Source organism: Phaethon lepturus, unplaced genomic scaffold (genome assembly GCF_000687285.1).
Source record: "Phaethon lepturus isolate BGI_N335 unplaced genomic scaffold, ASM68728v1 scaffold1212, whole genome shotgun sequence".
NCBI lineage: Eukaryota > Metazoa > Chordata > Aves > Phaethontiformes > Phaethontidae > Phaethon > Phaethon lepturus.
This window is the reverse complement of record NW_010522362.1, coordinates 21,699-40,159: the sequence shown is the minus strand read 5'-3', so window position 1 is coordinate 40,159 and position 18,461 is coordinate 21,699. Positions and strand designations below refer to the sequence as shown.

At 37.6% G+C, this 18,461-nt stretch overlaps 1 protein-coding gene across 1 annotated transcript in view; it reads left to right on the top strand.

The window, feature by feature from the left end:
* The window catches only part of SMURF2 (SMAD specific E3 ubiquitin protein ligase 2), a 40,171-nt gene extending 23,146 nt beyond the window's left edge, over positions 1-17,025 (top strand). The window contains exons 8-19 of the mRNA XM_010281766.1: positions 377-579; positions 757-841; positions 3,599-3,757; positions 8,063-8,273; positions 9,791-9,894; positions 11,439-11,553; positions 12,003-12,181; positions 12,659-12,796; positions 13,036-13,156; positions 14,596-14,797; positions 16,550-16,625; positions 16,926-17,025. Of these exons, the coding sequence (XP_010280068.1) occupies positions 377-579; positions 757-841; positions 3,599-3,757; positions 8,063-8,273; positions 9,791-9,894; positions 11,439-11,553; positions 12,003-12,181; positions 12,659-12,796; positions 13,036-13,156; positions 14,596-14,797; positions 16,550-16,625; positions 16,926-17,025 (1,693 nt within the window). The remainder of the gene's footprint in view (positions 1-376; positions 580-756; positions 842-3,598; positions 3,758-8,062; positions 8,274-9,790; positions 9,895-11,438; positions 11,554-12,002; positions 12,182-12,658; positions 12,797-13,035; positions 13,157-14,595; positions 14,798-16,549; positions 16,626-16,925) is intronic.
* Positions 17,026-18,461: the final 1,436 nt, after the last annotated feature.

The following is an 18,461-nucleotide window of genomic DNA, read 5'->3' as shown; positions in this document are numbered from 1 at the left end:
TGGAGGCAAGGCAAGAAAGTTTGGGCTGTATGCTGCTCACTTAAGAAAAAAGAAAATTTTACTCTCAGCACTCTGTTCAAGGTGGGAACTGCTCACGTGAGCGTTTGATATGATCTTGACCTTGTAGCATCGTATACTAAGTGTCAGGTCAGACCCTAAGGTAGGTGAGGGGGTTTACTAATTATTCTGGGATGAGCCAGTGAGCGCAGAACAGAAGTTTTCCGCCCATCGTTGAGGTATCCTGCTCGGCAAGTCAACTGCTCAGTTCTGCCATTCCCAAAGATTTCCCAAGAGCCCTTAGATGAAGCTTCTGTAAAGTGTGTCATGTAGCCCTGTGCCCCGCCAGCAATGCAATTTTCACGTTTTTTCCCCACAGGCCGGCATCTGAATACTCCAGTCCAGGCAGACCGCTGAGCTGTTTTGTGGACGAGAACACTCCAATTACAGGAACAAATGGCGCAACCTGCGGGCAGTCGTCGGATCCCCGGCTGGCAGAGAGGAGAGTCAGGTCACAGAGGCACAGAAATTACATGAGCAGGACACACTTGCACACTCCTCCCGATTTACCTGAAGGATATGGTATGTAAATTTTTTTTTTAATTGTAGATCTCCCAAGAAACTGGGAAAATGGGGTTGTCTCTTCTCCTTGTATGTAAGATCCTTTTGATTCCTTAGTTTGGGGAAATCAGTCTTTGTTATCTTTGTTCTAATTGCATTTTTTATTCTTACAGTTATTAATTAATCTTGATTTCACAGAGCAAAGGACAACTCAGCAAGGTCAGGTCTATTTTCTGCACACTCAGACTGGTGTTAGCACGTGGCACGATCCAAGAGTACCTAGGTAAGAAAGCGATGAAAGTAACCTTAAGGTGTCAAATCAAAATAGTTTATCCAGTACTGTTCTCAGTTTTCTGTCTGGTCCTGTATTTCTGACTCTTGATCCCTAAGATATCATTTTAACAAGTCATCAAAATAAATTAGTCTCTCTTCCTCAGTTCTTACAATTGTTATTTTAATGCAAAGATGGAGAATCAAGAAACAAATTACAGTGGTGTTTTGAACATAGATATAGTTAACTGAATCTAGATCTTGCATATGAATGACAGCCAAGTCCAGGTTTTAATACTCTGCAAAATAGTGAAACAAAAAGAGGGTTCTGAGCACGTCCAAAAATCTAGATTTACTGAGATACTTCAGTGAAAACCAGATTAGTTTGGGTTTTTAATTCAGGCTCTGGAAGTAAAGAAGACCTGAGAATTTAGCAACATATATTTATGAAGAACAAATGTGACAAATAGGCTACACAAATGTGATCATTTTAGCCAGAGGAGCAGAAAAAGGGGAAAACCTGGAAGATCTAGTGGATGCCCTTTGTATGTTGAGACAAAGTATTTATAGTGAACTACAGTCTCATCATCAAATTAGCTTAAATTTACTTGTCTGTGAGAATTATTGTCCTATGTTCAGACTACCAAATATAATTTACTCAAGGAATGGGAAACTTGGTACATCTCGAAGAAACTAATTGGAGACACTGGGTTATAAAAAGCCTGGAAGCTGAAATGGTGAGCTGTGTTTGAAGTGCCAGGATGTTGGGCCTTTTTAAAAAAGGAAGGGGGGGAAAAAAAAAAAAAATTTGTTTCCATTTGAGTATAGTAGCAAACGTCTAAAAATGCACAAGCTTTTTTACAGCAGGTTTCCTGCTACAGAGCAGAAATTAGTATTTATTTTCTTTATAATGATCTAACACAGATATTCCTAAAGCAATCATACATGCTTTCAAGCATCTCATTAGCAGCATATAAATGGGAAAGAATTTGGGGGAGAGGGGCAAACTGAGAGAGACTGACCTGTGATTAAAGTACCCAAACTGTTTTTCTATTGCAGAAGACACTTAGGAGAAAATAAATCTTAAGTGTCCTTTTAGTTGAGTGTCTTTATTTACACAATACACACGTGTACATATTGTACATGATTGTACACATGATTATTTCTGATGTGTTTGAAAGGAAAGAAGGATAACGGAAATTATTGCTAGCTTCTGATTGTTCTTTAAAAATCCCAAGAAATCCTGTTGAAAATTATTGCCTCCTGAAGCCTGTGGATGGTGGTGTGAAGTGGTGCCTGTAGTTTGAAATTGGCAGCCAGTGTTGGCATTTAGGAGAATTGTAGCAACTTTGTCAGTTGCTGCTGGTGTTCGTTCCCATAGAAGTGGATTTTGGATATCCTAGGAAGGATGAAGCACTTCATGGCCATAAGTTCGCTGCATTTTCGAATGATGCTTTTGTTTTTATTACTACGCTTGTGTTACAAGAATATAATTTGCTTTGTTGTATTATCTGTATACTTGAGTGGGATACAGCTGGCAGTTGTGCATTAGGAATTATTTGTTCCCATGACTTGTGTATTATACAAAGCTAGAAACTAGATTTCTTTAAAAAAATTATATTAAGATCTAGTCCTTAAGTTTGCAGTGTATTAGTTTTGTGCAGAATCGAAGTTAGCACTGCTCTTAGGTGTGGCAACAGAAACGGCACGAGTGTCTCTGAGAACAAAACTGGCTGTTTGCATGAGGATAGAGTTTATGTCATTTCTAAGGAATACTGTGTTTTTACACTAATATGCCCCAGTCATTTAGTTAATAAAAATCAGCCCTACAGTTCAGCAGCAGTGTGTATATGGGTAATATTAGCAGTTCAGTCCCAGAGCCTTGCATTTCCATCAGTGGCTTCTCAGCCTTTTGAGTCCCTGCAGACAGCATCTTTTTAGCCATTCTACCCCACGGCTCTTTCCTCCCCTCAGCTCACATCATACTGGGAGATCTGAAGACTTAACGCCTTTGAAAAGGGCTGCACTTGACAGTGTGAGGTGTCTGAGGTGTGAATTATGTACATGAAAAATCAGTAGTTGTACATTTTTGAAGACTAGTATTTGTTTTCAGGGAACCTCTGGAATGAACCTACATTTTCCTAATTTCAGCAGAATTTTCTTGAGACCCATTAAGCTATCTCTGCATTGCTCAGTGCAGAGCTGAGTCATTGTTCGTTTAATATTTTATTTGAAATACTTTGTTAGAGAGATGCCTGCTTCCCACTAGCATTTGGGGTTTGGGGGCAAAACTGCCTGTGGCATACACACATATCCCATGCGTAATTCGTCATGGAAAGTATAACTCTTCAGAAATATAGTTTTGTTTTGTAGGAGTTTTTAAAGTGTGATTCAGAGTTCCTTACATGACTAATTGTTGTTTTAAAAGTATTTTCTGTCAGAATTGGTGTAGAACTGCAGTTCCATTTTGGCAAATATGGCAATGGTCTTTATTTTTGTTTTAAGCCTGTATTAGTTTAACATCTGAAGTTAGTTTGTAAAAATGAAGGTTATTTGATAAGAATTTTTTTTCCCTACGGCATGTGTTCTGGGGTGTGTGTTTTTTCTTTGGTGGGCTTGTACCTTGGGAGTAGAGATTCCAGCTGAACAGATCGAGTTTCTGAAACAATACATTTTCTCAGACTTCATGGAATTGTTCTGTTACATTTACGCTAGTTTGGCTCAGAGGCCAAATGCTGAGGTATTTTTCATTTTATATTTGTTTTCACAGGGATCTTAGCAACATCAATTGTGAAGAGCTTGGTCCACTGCCTCCTGGATGGGAGATCCGAAATACAGCAACAGGCAGAGTTTATTTTGTTGACCATAACAACAGGACAACGCAGTTTACAGATCCACGTCTATCTGCTAACTTGCATTTAGTCTTAAAGTAAGTCTAAAGTCTCTGGCACATGTTGAGTGTAATAGAGGAAAGAAAGTGGCTCTTGAGGGGTGCTAGATTTTATATCAAGATATATTCTGCCATTTAGTAGCATTTAAAGTATAGTAGTGGTGTTCTTTAACACCCTACCAACTTACTCTGTTACATAGCAAAGATGACAGGTTTGATTGTTCTTGGGGAAAAAAAAAAATCTTTAGCAGTAGTTAGGCAGGAATGTGGCTATTGTGATGCAGGGGGGGAAGCAAGTGCTGTCCACTGGAAAAGATTGGCCCATAGAATTTTTTCTAACTGTAAGAGAGACACTTTCTTTCCTTTTCTTTATACACCGTACTACTTTCAATTGTGGAGAACTTGTTTTAAAATATGAGGTTACAGTCAATAGCCACTGGTGTGAAACACTGACGAGAGGCAAGGGTGCACAAGTGCCCAACTATTCTCCTGGAATAAAGGAGAAATGATTGAGTTCCTACCTCTAGTTTTAGAGTAAGACTAGTTGAGTTCTCAAAATAAGACCCCAATAATTTAACTCAGATTTTTAACAAAAATAATAAAATAAAATAGGAACTGTTTTTTTCTATTTTTTCCTTAAGTGTTTTGATCTCACATTTTCATATTCCACTTTTTAAAAGAAAAGGGGATACTTAAAATAATTCTGGCTCATTTTTTTATTCTCTAGGCACTCATTTCACACTGGGGAATTTTCTACTATAAATGGAAACCAAAAAGTAAACAAACGTTTCTTTTTTGTGTAGACATAGCTATCTGTTTTGACCAAGCTATTTGGGAGTTTGACTATTGTTTCTTCTCCTAACACCTTTTGATACTCTTGGGAAACACCTGTAAAGTATTGAGTAGGTGTTAAGTGGAAGAAACAATGAAGAGTTGGTTAGCTAGAAAGCCGTGCAGCCCTGGGCAAGGAGTAAGTAGGAGGAACAGTGCTTTTAAGGAAGTGAATCATTGGGAAGAAAAACTGAAGGAAAGAATAATGGGAACAAGCACTGGAAAGACAAAACCGAGGAATGGAAAGTAATATCCAGGAGGTCAACATATCCTTTGTGTAATACATAAAAGCTGGCTAGCCTTTGCCCAATACACATTTGAACTTAATATCCCAAGAGGGAGAAGTCTAAATATTGACAAATAAATATTTTGTTTAGAGAAATCATTGGTTATATACGTGTATCTTACAGAACTTCAGGGAGCTCCCATCGCCCAGACACTTTTTTTTTTAATGTAAAAAAAAAAAAGAGAAATCACTACTAAATTTAGATTATTTTAGATTATTAGTTTCCAATTAACATGATCTTGAAAAGAAAATAAAACAACAAACTTACAGGGGAGCGTGTTGGAGGAGCTCCATGGAGGAGCATGTTTTATGTTCAGTACACAAAAAAGTTCAGATATTTTACCCAAAGAATAACTTCAGACCCTCTTAGCTACAACAGTACAATTCTTAAACTGTAGAAAATTCAATTAACTGGACTATATTTGAAAAATTGTCCTTGACAGGCAGGTTTATTTTTAAATGGCAATAGGGTCATAGTGTCTAGTTCTGCATGTATTATGGAGGACAAATACATAGCTAGCTTTCTATCTGGAAAATCCAATTTGACTTTCAAGTTCCAGAATCACAGAACCATTTTGCATTTCTTTCAACTTAAAGTACTACTACAGCGTGCTTAAGTTTTTCGTTTGTACATCTGTCTTTCATTAGGGAAGGATTTCAGAAATTCAACCAACAGTGTCATCAGCAAAGTCTGCTGCCTGATAAATCTTTTCTGGTGTTTATTCTTTTATTGCACCAAACAGGATATGTGAAAGCGTTCCCTGCCCTAGACCCACCTCTCTTTTTTTTTTTTTTTTTTAAGAACAAATAAGAAGTAGTTTGCCTTAGGCCTGTCATTTTGTAAATTATCTGAGAAATAAGTTTAGTGTTTGGGTGTGATGGGGGTGTGATAGAGTTTTAGGTTTAAAGGCACAATAAAAAATTTACTCTCGGTGATACTGACTTTTCTGTCGAGCTGAGTAAAGCAGTTTGTTCTTCCAGTGATGACATTATAAGTTATAAAAATAATCAAACTTGTTACCCAGTTCTGTTTTAAAATATTGGCCAAAAGTTCACGGTAGGTTTTGATAGTTACGGCACCTGAAAAGTACTTAGCTATATCCACTGTACAGAATCAAGCATAGTCATTCAGCTGTGAAAACATACTAAGAAATTAGATTTAATTACTTTAAGCATTGCAGATTGTTTAGATAATACCACACTGAATTTTTTTAGTGTAATATGGAGGATGGCATTTTATTTTGCTCCTCCTAGTACTGCCCTATTTTAGATTGGTTTAGTTTGATGCATAGTTTTTAAGTTCATGCTCGTTTTAGAGATTATATTTTCTTTAAGATTACATTTTCTTTAAGACTGACATTGGCTAGCCTTGTGTTTAGGGGACTGTGTCTTCCGTACTATTAAAGGTAGTATGAACGTATGCTTACTTTAGTATATAATTATGACCTCCTCTGGTAGGCATATACGAGAAATACTTTCACATGCTCATCCTTGTAGAATTAGAAAGTTCAGAAGATAGAAGAAAGAATGATTTTGCTTTAATTTGTATACTAAATTAAACTGTAAACTGTAAATACAGTTTATGTGAGATTCATATTTAAAACTAATCACAAGTGAAAAGAAAGTACCATGCATGTAGCACAAATGACAGAGCCATGTTCTGGAACCACATCAAGTGTATGTCTCTAAATTATTGTAATGACTTGGTTTCTCAAGAATGACTTAAAATAACTGTAGTTTATTGGAAGACCAATGCGATCAGGTTAAGAATAAAAGTTTAAAAAGTAACATAAGCAAACAACAAAACACAGTGAACCTAACAAAATCCATTAAGCTAACTTCTGCAGTTCTGCATCCCAGGGCATAGTAACAAAGTAGGATTTCTGTGCATTACTCCCTCCTTAGAGCCCAGGAGTAAAGAGGTATTCTTATTTATTAATATTAAGCTTTGAGTTACTGCTGAAGTGATCTACAGTGTGTGCCATTGCAGGCGTTTCTAAATGTTAGGCTTGTAAGAGTACTGATAAAGATTGCCTGGTCACCTGGTGTTAGTTTCCCTTGTGGGGTGATTTGTGCAAAATTGCTTTAAATTAGAAGGTTTGCAAATAACAGAATAAGCTGTCAGAACCACAAGGCAAACTGGGAACTCCTCTACCCCTTTTTTAATTGCCAAGTCTGAATGTTCCTGTGGCAAAAGCCTGCTGGAGGTGAATTTTGGTTGGCCAGGACAGCCTTCTAGGAGACCTCGTTTCAAAACAGACAACAGGATGAAATCTTAAAATATATTAAAACTGTGTTTTGTTCCATCTAATTTTTTTTGTTTGTTTTTAATGTTGAAAAAACCCCAATTTCTTAACATTCTACTGGAAAACATTCTGAATTGTAACCTTCCTTATTTATCCCGTAAATTTAGGGTATTCTCATGTGTTCCACACAGAGATGTTCTTGCCATGGTTTAGGTAAAATACAGCCTTTACCCTGTGTTGTTTGGAAATGCCGTACTAAAAAGCTATAAAAATATCCACGTACTGTGTACAAGAAACGATGCAAGAGAGGACTTCTCTGCAACACGATTTACTTTTCCTAGTAAGAAGTTAGATTTGCAAAATCTCTCAGAATTGCTAGTAAAAATACTTGTTTATCTGTGCCAATTAGTTACATGTGAACTCCTACATTCCTGTGGTCCAGACTAGGCCAGGTACAAGGGACAAGGTCCTTGCCAAGCTGCCAGTACAAACATCTTTTTGTAAGCTTACTCGTTTTCAGACAAGCCATTTAAAACAGACTATGGTATTGACTGTAGATTAGAGGAATAGTGTTTGGCAGATCCCTGAATTCTAAAATGGAGGAAGGCAAAACACGCAAAGGAAATATTGAAATGGTATCTGAGAAATTCAGTGTCAGCAGCTTAGTAGTAAAATTGTATGGATAATACCTTATTATATAGTGCTGTAACCTTTTACATACTCTGTAGAGTACTAATAGAAATAACAAACCCTAAAAACAACTGATAGTTGCCAAGAAAGACAGAAGCATATGTCTTTAGTCAGGATAAAATCTCTCTGAATTTATTTTTTACTGGACCCGGACATCTTTAGCGTAATCACAGTAATAATCATAGTAAATTGAAAGTAGTTTAGTTACACAGACTTAACCTTTAAGAAACATCTGAAGAAAATAGGGGACGTATGACTTGAATATCTGCAAACAGCTGTGTTTATTTCTAGCCGCCAGAATCAACTTAAAGATCAGCAACACCAGCAGCAGCAGCAGGTAGTGTCCCTGTGTCAGCTTCCAGATGAGGCAGAGTGTCTGACTGTGCCAAGGTACAAGCGAGACCTAGTGCAGAAACTCAAGATCCTGAGGCAAGAGCTGTCACAGCAGCAACCTCAAGCTGGCCATTGTCGTATTGAGGTCTCCAGGGAAGAGATTTTTGAGGTAATTTGAGAATTTGACCCATTTCTTACCATTGAGGGAAGGGGAGGAGGGTTGTTCATAATGGTCTAAAGAAGTCATTCAGTTAGATGAACTCTTGAAGTCCGGAGATAAAGCTGGAATTTTACTGGTGGCGAATGGGAAGAGGAAGCATTTCAAAGGGTGTTAAGAACAGTTGTGTACTTAAAGTAGATGTATTTATGCTGTAGAGAAGAAAAACGAGGAAAGCTGTCCCTGTGGCTTGATATGTACAGACTGTGTCAGAGACAGAGGAAGGAGTCCAAGCACTTCATGTATTTGAAGATACTGTCTCACTTCTTCCTCGAGTATAAGAACGCTAATGTCTGTTACGAATTTAAAACCAAACGATTATTAATGATCTTCCATCTATTGTAACTTAAATAAAATCACTGTTGATTGGCTTTCATCTTTGGAGTTTGGATTACTTAGCATCTATCTCAATTCTGGTTGATTTTTTTTTTTTTTTTTTGGTCCCCCCCCGAATCAGACCAATTTTGTGAATTGTCTAGGCTTCTGAATGACCAGAGATGCCCACAGTGGGATACCTGAATTTTATTTTTTGACATTATTCAGAATAATTCTGCTGAATTGATTAAACACTGTTACAAGTCATTGGCTTTTTCTGGAGAACAGTCTGTCTTCTTGAGAACTTTATCACCCATCCCACCCACCCCTGTTGCATTTTTACCCCACCCACAAACTTGATAGCCCCACTGTGTTGTCAACAGTTTTTTCCAGCCAAGAAAGATTTGTGTTGGTCTTCCCTTTGGAGACAGTCAAATCACTTCATAATCAGCTAAAAAAGAAAGGGAGGAAAGGCTGCTCTACAGCAGTGAAAATTATTAGGTTCTTGTTCTGAAAACTAAGTTGAGCGTGCTGGGTGCCAGGAGCACCTCCCTCTTCTGTCCTGCAAAGCCAAAGACTGGGGCACCAATACTGGATGTAAATAAAAACTAGACCTTTTTTGTTTAATTTCTTTTTTAAAATTAGCATTTGTTTTGCCTCTTTCAGCTTGCTTTTGTGTTTTCTTGGTGAAGTCTTAGTGATAGAGGAATAATTTGGTAGATTTACAGGGATGGCAGTGACGCTTCTGTTCTTAAGATGAAGGTTTGCACATGTGTTACACCCAGAGTAGAAGCTCCACCGTTGGCTTTTCATACTGCAAAAATCGTGAGCCTTTATGCGAAACAAAATTTTACTGACAGAAATTTTAATTTTTAATAAGTTATGTGAGAATGAGAGAGAGAATGTTCTAATCACTGTACGCCTCTGGAAATTTAAGGGAAGGTGATTCTTCTTACCTATCTGTTTTATTTGACAAGTGTTACCACATTTGTAGAAAACTAAGTAAGTCTGTGATTCAAGAAACCGGTTAGTATCTATGAAAATAGTACCCCCTTCAGATTCAAGAGTCTGAGACTACCTTCATTTCTAATAAACAGTAGTAGCTTCTTGTCTGTAAATAGCAGTTAATAAAAGAAAGTGTTATGTGTTTACAGGAGTCCTACAGGCAAGTCATGAAGATGAGGCCAAAAGACCTGTGGAAACGATTAATGATAAAATTTCGTGGCGAGGAAGGCCTTGATTATGGAGGTGTTGCCAGGTGAACAGTCTGTCTGTCTCTTCCCCCCACACCCCAACCCCACCAGCTACACCTATGCTTTGAATCCTAAACCAGCCTTATATCAGCCCTGTTTCTTTTTCCATTATTCTTATTTATATTTATTTCTGTAACAGATTGTATGTCAGAAGAATATGTATTTTCAGATAGTCTTTGAAAGGAAAAAATGCATCAAAAAAGAACTAACTTATTGGAAATAAATCAAAATGCATCTTACAGATTGCATCAGAGGTCTATCATATCTGTGAGACAGGCTTTTGGTATCTATTGAAATTACTCTGTTTTTCTTTGGTTAGTAAAGCTTGGGTATCTGAGAATTTATACGACTAAGTACTGAGCTTTGTGGCAGAACTTTGATCAAAAAAATATGCTTTGTTCCAAACTTTCACTACTGTTTGAAGCAAAATACTAAAAACCAGCAGTTAGTAGGCAGCTAAAATCTTATCAATAATCTGAGGTTATTTTTCAATGTGCTTATAAAAAGTGACATTTATTGATTGTGTGAAGATACTCTTCACATTTTAAAACAATGTTAGTAGGCCAATTGTACAGATGCTGGTTTACTTCACCGAAAATATTCCCCACCTGTGGCATGTGGGTCTAGTCTCTCTAAATGAGTGTTGACTCATTTAGGAGTATTCGTTGTTTGCTTTGCATTGCATTGCATTGCATTTTTTTAACATTAGTATTGATTTTAAAGTACAGATGATGCTCCCAAACAGCCCGTCTTCTGCATCTGTAGTTGCTGTATGGCAAGTAACCTCTGGGACCTACGCTGTTAACTTTCATGTGTCTTCATGGGTTTGCAAACGGCCAATAGAATTTTCACTTCATCCATTCCTAAATATTTCAACATGCTAATTAGCCGTAACTAGTAAAACATTCTTGTTGAATCAATTACTATTAATTGTTTGACGATAATAATAGTGTTCAAAACAAAGAAGCTACAGATGTTATTGTGCACCGTTTTCTGAAGTATCTGCTAGTGCTTTTCAGCATGGCTTTTGTTTCTAGTTTGCATGCTGTGGAGCCTTTGGCATCTTCCATACATGACTACAGGAAGACCAAGCTAGAATGTATTATGGTTTTCCCAATTCTTAGACTATTATTTACTGATTTGTGAACATGCAACTAAAACTCTGACTAAATATATCCATTACCTGAAGACGGTTTATATTAAAAGCTTTGACTCGAGCGTCTCTGTAGTAGAGTCAATAGAATACATAGTGTCTTGTTGTAGTGTGTAACGCGTGAAGGAGAATCATAGTCAGAAACTCTCTTGGAAATAAGTAACCTGGAGAAAAATCTTGGAAAGCTGGGAAATACGTCAGCAGTCAGGTGCTGTGCAGTTACTGAGCCAGTAAAAATAATTCTGATTTCAGCCTTAGCTAAGCATGTTCAGAGATAACTTCTTTCACTTCAGTGTTTAACGGTAAGATTTAAAAAAATCGTACTATTTTGAAAAGATTCTCAGTGTAGGAATGCATTTGTCTAAAGTGTACAATAAATTATTTTATTTTCTTCAGGGAGTGGCTCTACCTATTGTCCCATGAAATGTTGAATCCGTATTACGGTCTCTTCCAATATTCCCGAGATGATATCTACACACTGCAAATCAACCCTGACTCTGCAGTCAACCCGGTATGAGTGGTAACACGAGTTCTGTAAATGATCATTTTGTGACTAGAAATTAAATACATCTGGAGAGCGTTCTAGACTTAGGAACCCAGTTCTCACATTAGCATTGCTAGAGACTGAATTTGTGCAATAATACGATAATTTCTTTTTAGTACTGATCAAAGAAACTTCTCAAATGTGTTCTTAATTTTCTGTAAGATGTCAATTTGTGTTTCCTTTGGGAGAAATTAAGTTTATTTTGATTCTTAGTAGTAAGACTTCTGGACTGGAAGCAATATACTAAGTGTGCTGTGTATAAGAACAGACAAAACAAAAAGCTCTGGATATATGTGTGGGGTTTTGGTTGGGTTTTTTTTTCCTTTTCTTTGTTTTGAAATTTTATTTCATATTCAGCAGATATAACCTGGAGGTTGTCTTTAGCTGAATGGCTTAGTTTCTTCTTTCAATTCTAGGAACACTTATCATATTTCCATTTTGTTGGACGGATAATGGGGATGGCTGTGTTTCACGGACACTATATCGATGGGGGCTTCACATTGCCTTTCTATAAGCAGTTGCTAGGGAAGCCAATTACTTTGGATGATATGGAATTGGTTGACCCTGATCTTCATAACAGCTTAGTCTGGATACTGTATGTACTGTGTATTATATCTCACAATGTTAGAATTCTGTCTTGGTTAACATGTGATAACGTTCCTAAATCCAGTTGACAAGAAATTAAGTATGTTTTCATCTCCTGCTCAGGCAGATTTAAGAAACATCTCATTTGCACAGTTCAGCTTCTTTAAAGGCTTAACATGCTCCAGGTATTCAGATGGGGGTGGGGAATAAATGATTACTGAGCTGTAAAATGCTCTGTTCATAACTTTTTGTTTATTAATTTTGCCTAATACTAACAGTAACATGTTATTAAAATATAACACTGAAAATTTGATAATGGTTTTAAAATAGAACATAGCAAAAATACATGTTCACTATTTACTTCTAAGCAGTAATTTGAAATACTATTGAAAAACTAAATTGCTATGTCTGTCAGATATATTATGTCCGCAATATATTTGCGGAATATGTTGTCACTGAGTCTCACTTGCTTATTTCTTTCCACCAGTGAGAATGATATCACCGGAGTCTTGGACCATACGTTTTGTGTAGAACACAATGCATATGGGGAAATTATTCAACATGAACTGAAACCCAATGGCAAAAGCATCCCCGTGACAGAGGAGAACAAAAAGGAGTATGTCAGGTACATCAATATCTTTTCCAAAATTTTTTACATTTCCTGTGCTGGGGAGGAGCTTTTACTTATTTGAAATAATTGACAGTGTTACGTTCTTGGGGGTTTTTTTTCTAAGTGGTAGCGCAAGAGTGGTGTTTTGTGTGTTCCTGTCAGTAAGGTGTGTGTGTGGGGTGTTGGCTGGATAAATTGCAGCTTTATTGTATTTGAATACATCTTTCACAAAACCAATTTGCACTTGCTTTCAGACTTTATGTAAACTGGCGATTTTTACGAGGAATTGAAGCTCAGTTTCTGGCTCTACAGAAGGGATTTAATGAAGTAATCCCACAACATCTGCTGAAGACATTTGATGAGAAAGAGTTAGAGGTCAGTCCACTAATGTTACGTTATGTCGTCAAGTATAACAATAAAAGCCTGAGGCATTCTTCTGAGACTGAGTAACATGTGAAGTTGTATCCCCAGTGCTTTAGGGGTTTGCAGGTGTGCTATTACAAGAAATACAGTTAGCATAAGGGGTTACCAGGTCACACAGTCACTGAGACTGCGTGCAGCTTCCACTGAGAGCTACGAGAGTGTTTCTCAAGGCGATATTTCATAGCAACTGCAGAGATGGTAGAAGAGGAGACCCTCTCCTATACCTGAAAACCCAGCTGAACCTACTGAGAAGTATCTGCAGTGACCTCAGATTGTTTCAGAGCGTTACTCCAGCAGAGGCGGTGGTGCCTATTTCCCACAGTGCAGTTTCACGATATTAAATTCAGTGCCGCCAGGAAAACAGTCTGTCTCTCCCTTCTACCTCCCACCACTTGCTCCCAGCCCTTCCAGCGCGCTGCACTGACTTTGGTGTCAGGCAGCTCTGTGGTTTTGCAGAGCTGAGTTATGCCAGACTAAACTGGCCCTGTAAATACAGCATAAAGAAAGGTGCTGTCTGGTGCTGTCACTGACAAATGTGCTACAAAACGTCAAGATCAGCATCCAAACAATATCCTCTTAAGGCAAATCCCATAGATCCCAAGCTTGTTTTAAAACTGAAGTCTAATATACAGCCTGTTGGCTGTGGAGCTGTTTTTGCCGTCTAAAGTGTCCACAAGGTAAATTATTAATTCTTTCTTCTGTTCATGGCAGTAGAATGTCAGTGATTGCTCTTCTTTTATCCTGAATATTGTCATTCAACAACAGCAAGCCAGCCATACTGTTAACCCAGAATCATTTTGCAGCTGCAGAATAAGAAAGGGGAAGGTCCAATGTTCTTAGTCACAAGAAAATGTCTTCATAATTGTATCCCTGTTGAGCTTAAAATGATCCATTGTGGATCTCCATTTTAGAAGTGCTGAAAGCTTTTTGTGAGGAAAGAAGTCTGATTTGTATTACATGTATGGTATGACAAGAACAAGATTACTTTTGGAGGTCTGGAGCCGAACCAGCCAAACTACATACACACTTAGCTACGCTCCAGAAGAAATTGAGTTCAAACGTGAATTATGCATGCGCTTTCACACATGGGTAGAATCTGTGCTTCTGTTATTCAATTGACAGGTCAAGACACTTTCGTATAAGCTTATGAAATGGTTGATTTTTTAAAAATTTGAATTGAGGCCATTTGAAAAATGGATTGTGTACAAAGGTAAGATGTAAAAAAAAAAAAAAAAAATTCTACATGGCTTAAGATTAGCAAGAGGTTATAATTTGCCCTTGGTATAAAATCTATCAATTTTTCAAAATCAGATGTTCATCATTTGGCTAGCTCCAAAACTATTTTCATATTCATCAATGATGAAATACTTTATTATATTTTAAATTTACAGCTCATCATTTGTGGACTGGGAAAAATTGATGTTAATGACTGGAAGGCAAATACTAGGTTAAAACACTGTACCCCAGACAGCAACATCGTGAAATGGTTCTGGAAAGCTGTGGAGTTCTTCGATGAAGAGAGGAGAGCACGACTTCTCCAGTTTGTGACCGGCTCGTCCCGAGTGCCTCTGCAGGGCTTCAAGGCATTACAAGGTAACGTTTCTCCAGGAGGAACTGTAAATGCCTGTACTTGGAGGAAGCAGTAGGACACATCACAGAAACATTAGCTGAAAATGAGGCTGGTTATGACTTTTTGAGAGCGATTTTTAATGGTCTGATGAGTAACAATCGCAAATAGTCCTTTTGTGTGTTTATTACCTTGTTATTCAGCTGTAAATGGTTCTTTTGTTTCAGTTACACACTTGCTTCTCTGGCAAGAAGTTCTGACCAGCAGAGGTCTTAGCGGGGTTCTCCTTATGTTTTCTCTAGAAGCCTGTTTTTTAATTTCTATCTTTCACAAGCCCTCATCGCCCGTACAGCTCTGGGACAAAGGAACACCAACATGCAGTGTTCTTGCGACGCCGACAGCAGAGGCGCTTCGCAACGCTGACTACTTTTATTGTAAGAGTGACGTAATCACAGGCGGCCCAGGCATCACAGACGATCACCTTAATTACCGACCTGTCTCCTGACCCTCAGTCGAAGCTCTGGGTCTCTGTTGTAGGAGCTCTGGCTGCAACCTGTGCTGCTCTGTCAACACGGTAGTTCCCCTATTTTACTCTCTCACAAGATGAGAGAAAACTGCCCAGGGGAAACGTTGCTCATAAACCATTTAACAGGTGGAACGCAAATACTACGGTAAAGCTACCACAATACAAAAGCCAGTTGCTCTAGAAATCTGTTTCTTTTTCATCATCGGATAGAAGCCCCCTAAAAATGTTCAGGCACGTTAGAAGCTCAGGAACATTGCCTTTTTTAAGACCCTGGTTACTTTAAGCAGTGTAGGGTACTTTAAGTGTTTAAGTAACATTGCAGAGGGTGGAGGGACTTGTTGAGACAAACTGGAGCTGTCAGTAGTTATGAGTAGTATCAACCCTACTATGAATGGGCATGCTGTTACTGCGGGGGAGTGAGCTGTTGGGAGGATGGTAATGGAAGTAATACCAGTTTAACTTCACCTGCGCTGCAAGTTTTAGTATGACTATACTAGCAAAACAAATACTTCTGTGAACAAATGCAGCCCGCTTTCCTACAGATCTGAACATGAAGGTTGTCAGGTTTTAGACAGAGTTGTACTAATGCAGCACAACAAGCTCACGTTATTATTTGACAGCAAAGAATCCCCCTGAGAAAGCCTGACCCTGTGTATTATTATATTCTTAAATGTGCGTCTATGCAAGCAAGAAGTCCAGTTTTACGGAATTCTTCAACATATACTAAGTCTAAAAGACTGCAGTGCTGAAGTCTTTTTTTCTTTAGCAGAGAGATTAAGGGAATCTCTGTATAGTGAGATAAATTTCACAAAATTATATAAGAAGTTGGTATTGTGACTCTTCTATGGAATTTGAATGGAATTGGCCACTACTCAAGACCAGTTATAAAATGGGGACAGATACAGCTGCATAAGTTTTGTTCTGGAGGAAGAGAGGAGTTTAAATATAAAAGTGTTAGAATTACATAGTGCATTGTGTAAAAAGAGTGTTTTATTTTTCCTTATCAATGCTTTGTTCTTGTTTATCTTTCAATGGTTTTAACTGCATCAGTACTGTGGGTGGGTGGAGGGAGGAATCTGTCTGATGGGCATTGTGAGTTTGTTCTAATTTTTTTCCTGCCCGTTGATGATTTCAGCTTTGTGCATGGCTTCTCTTTTTTGTGGTTTTAGTTACTTTTTTATTGTTGCAGCGCAACAAAGACATTTCATGTTATGCAATACAGCTGTAGTAGAGCTCTTTTCTGGATTTTCAGGTGCTGCAGGCCCACGACTATTTACAATACACCAGATTGATGCCAGCACTAATAATTTGCCGAAAGCTCACACCTGGTAAGACCTTTTCAGGTCTCTGTTGTGATACATAGATTAAGACCAATTTGCTGTCTCTATAGTTTGAGCATTTTTTTTTTTCCCCCTCCCCTCCTTTTCTGACATAATAAATGCTGTCCATTACACAGTAGTGAAGGTGTGAAAACTAGAGATTGCTATTATTTCTGTGAAGTTCTGTTTGCCTTATTAAGTATTGCTTTGTCATTTGTTCAAGTACGTTAAATGAAGCATAACAGAACTTTTGCTAGATGGTGCCTGAAGTTCCAGATAAGCTGAAACTTTTCTACCTTCTATCCACAGCTTTAACCGAATAGACATTCCTCCTTATGAAAGCTATGACAAGCTATACGAGAAGCTGCTAACTGCCATTGAAGAAACGTGTGGGTTTGCTGTGGAATGACCCTTCGCAGGCTTACCTGAGACTCTATTTATACTCCTGTCAGCCAGAAAGCCCTTCCCTCAGCCGAGACTCAAGAAATGCTTGAAATACAGGAAACTTTCCCTTTTCTACACTAGGACACTGGGAGGGAAAGGACAACTTTGGATTTTTTTTTTTAATTTTTTTTTTTATTTCAAGAAAATAGGTTCTGTGGTTCCTGCCATAGGATCATTCAGCTGCTATTAAAAACTAATATCTTGAACATACAGAATGCTGACTTTTCCTACATTTCAACAGTTAAGCAGTATTCTATACTTAAAGACTACTACTATTTTTGTAAAAGGTAATCTATTATATTTGCCTACCTGATTTCTATTCTCAGATACCAAGACACAACTTCAGCAGTCGGTACAAGTCACGTTTCAGCCTGTTTCAAATGTATGATACTGAACAGCATCTATACCTGCTATTTTTTGAAAAAAATATTTTGGATTATTCTAACTTTGCATAAAATTGGCTGAAAGAATCATTAACCTTTTTAATTAAAGCCACTTAACATGTTAAATGCATTTTCTTATAGTAAAACGTTATATTCTGCAATGTAAATTCAACTTAAATGTTACCACAGGAGGCTTTTTTTATATTTTTCAAGCATGAATTACAAATACGATGTTTTGGGGTCCTATTTATATCACTTGTCAGATTCCTTAAACAAAATTTCTAGTGTGAGTGACACATACTGTATTTGGTACAGTACTTGTGTTAACATGTGGGATAGACCTTTTTTAATGAACAGTAGACGTTTTGATTTTTTTAAAACAGCATTTTTCTAACAAGTCTGTCAAGAGTATTTTTTGTTGCTTTTGACTTTAAACACTGCATTTTTCAACTTTTTAAGCATGCTGATGAGTTGATATTTGACAGCAGAAGCCTGTCAGCAGTTCATTTCAGAACCCATCCTGTCCAGTCAACCAAAGTCTGTTTGAATGCAGCCAAATCACATTATATATTTGTTGATGCTAAAGATTTATCAGGTAAAACATGTTGTAATCTTTGTGTAGCTGCTCATGACATGTGGGTTTAATTTACAACTAAGGAAAAATCGTGTATTAACTGAAATATGTGTAATGTGCTTTGAAAATGAGGTTTTAAAAGCACATAATTTATTGATTGTAGGGATGGAAGTAAATATATATATGAATTATGACATGGGTTGATCTCTTCAAAGGGGAATAAAATGCACTACCAGTAGAGGGAACTGAACTTTAAAGTTAGTTTGGGAATTCTCAGTTAAGATCTGTATGATCTGCTTGTGGTGTGTAGATGAATCAGTCTGCTTAAGAGACGGTGGCATTCTCCTCTCAGTGGTGAGAATATTTGGAAGAAGTAGCGGTTTTATTTCCAATCAGTGTTGTGGTTTTTCGACTTAGGTTTCAATTAATCATCGAATCTGCACT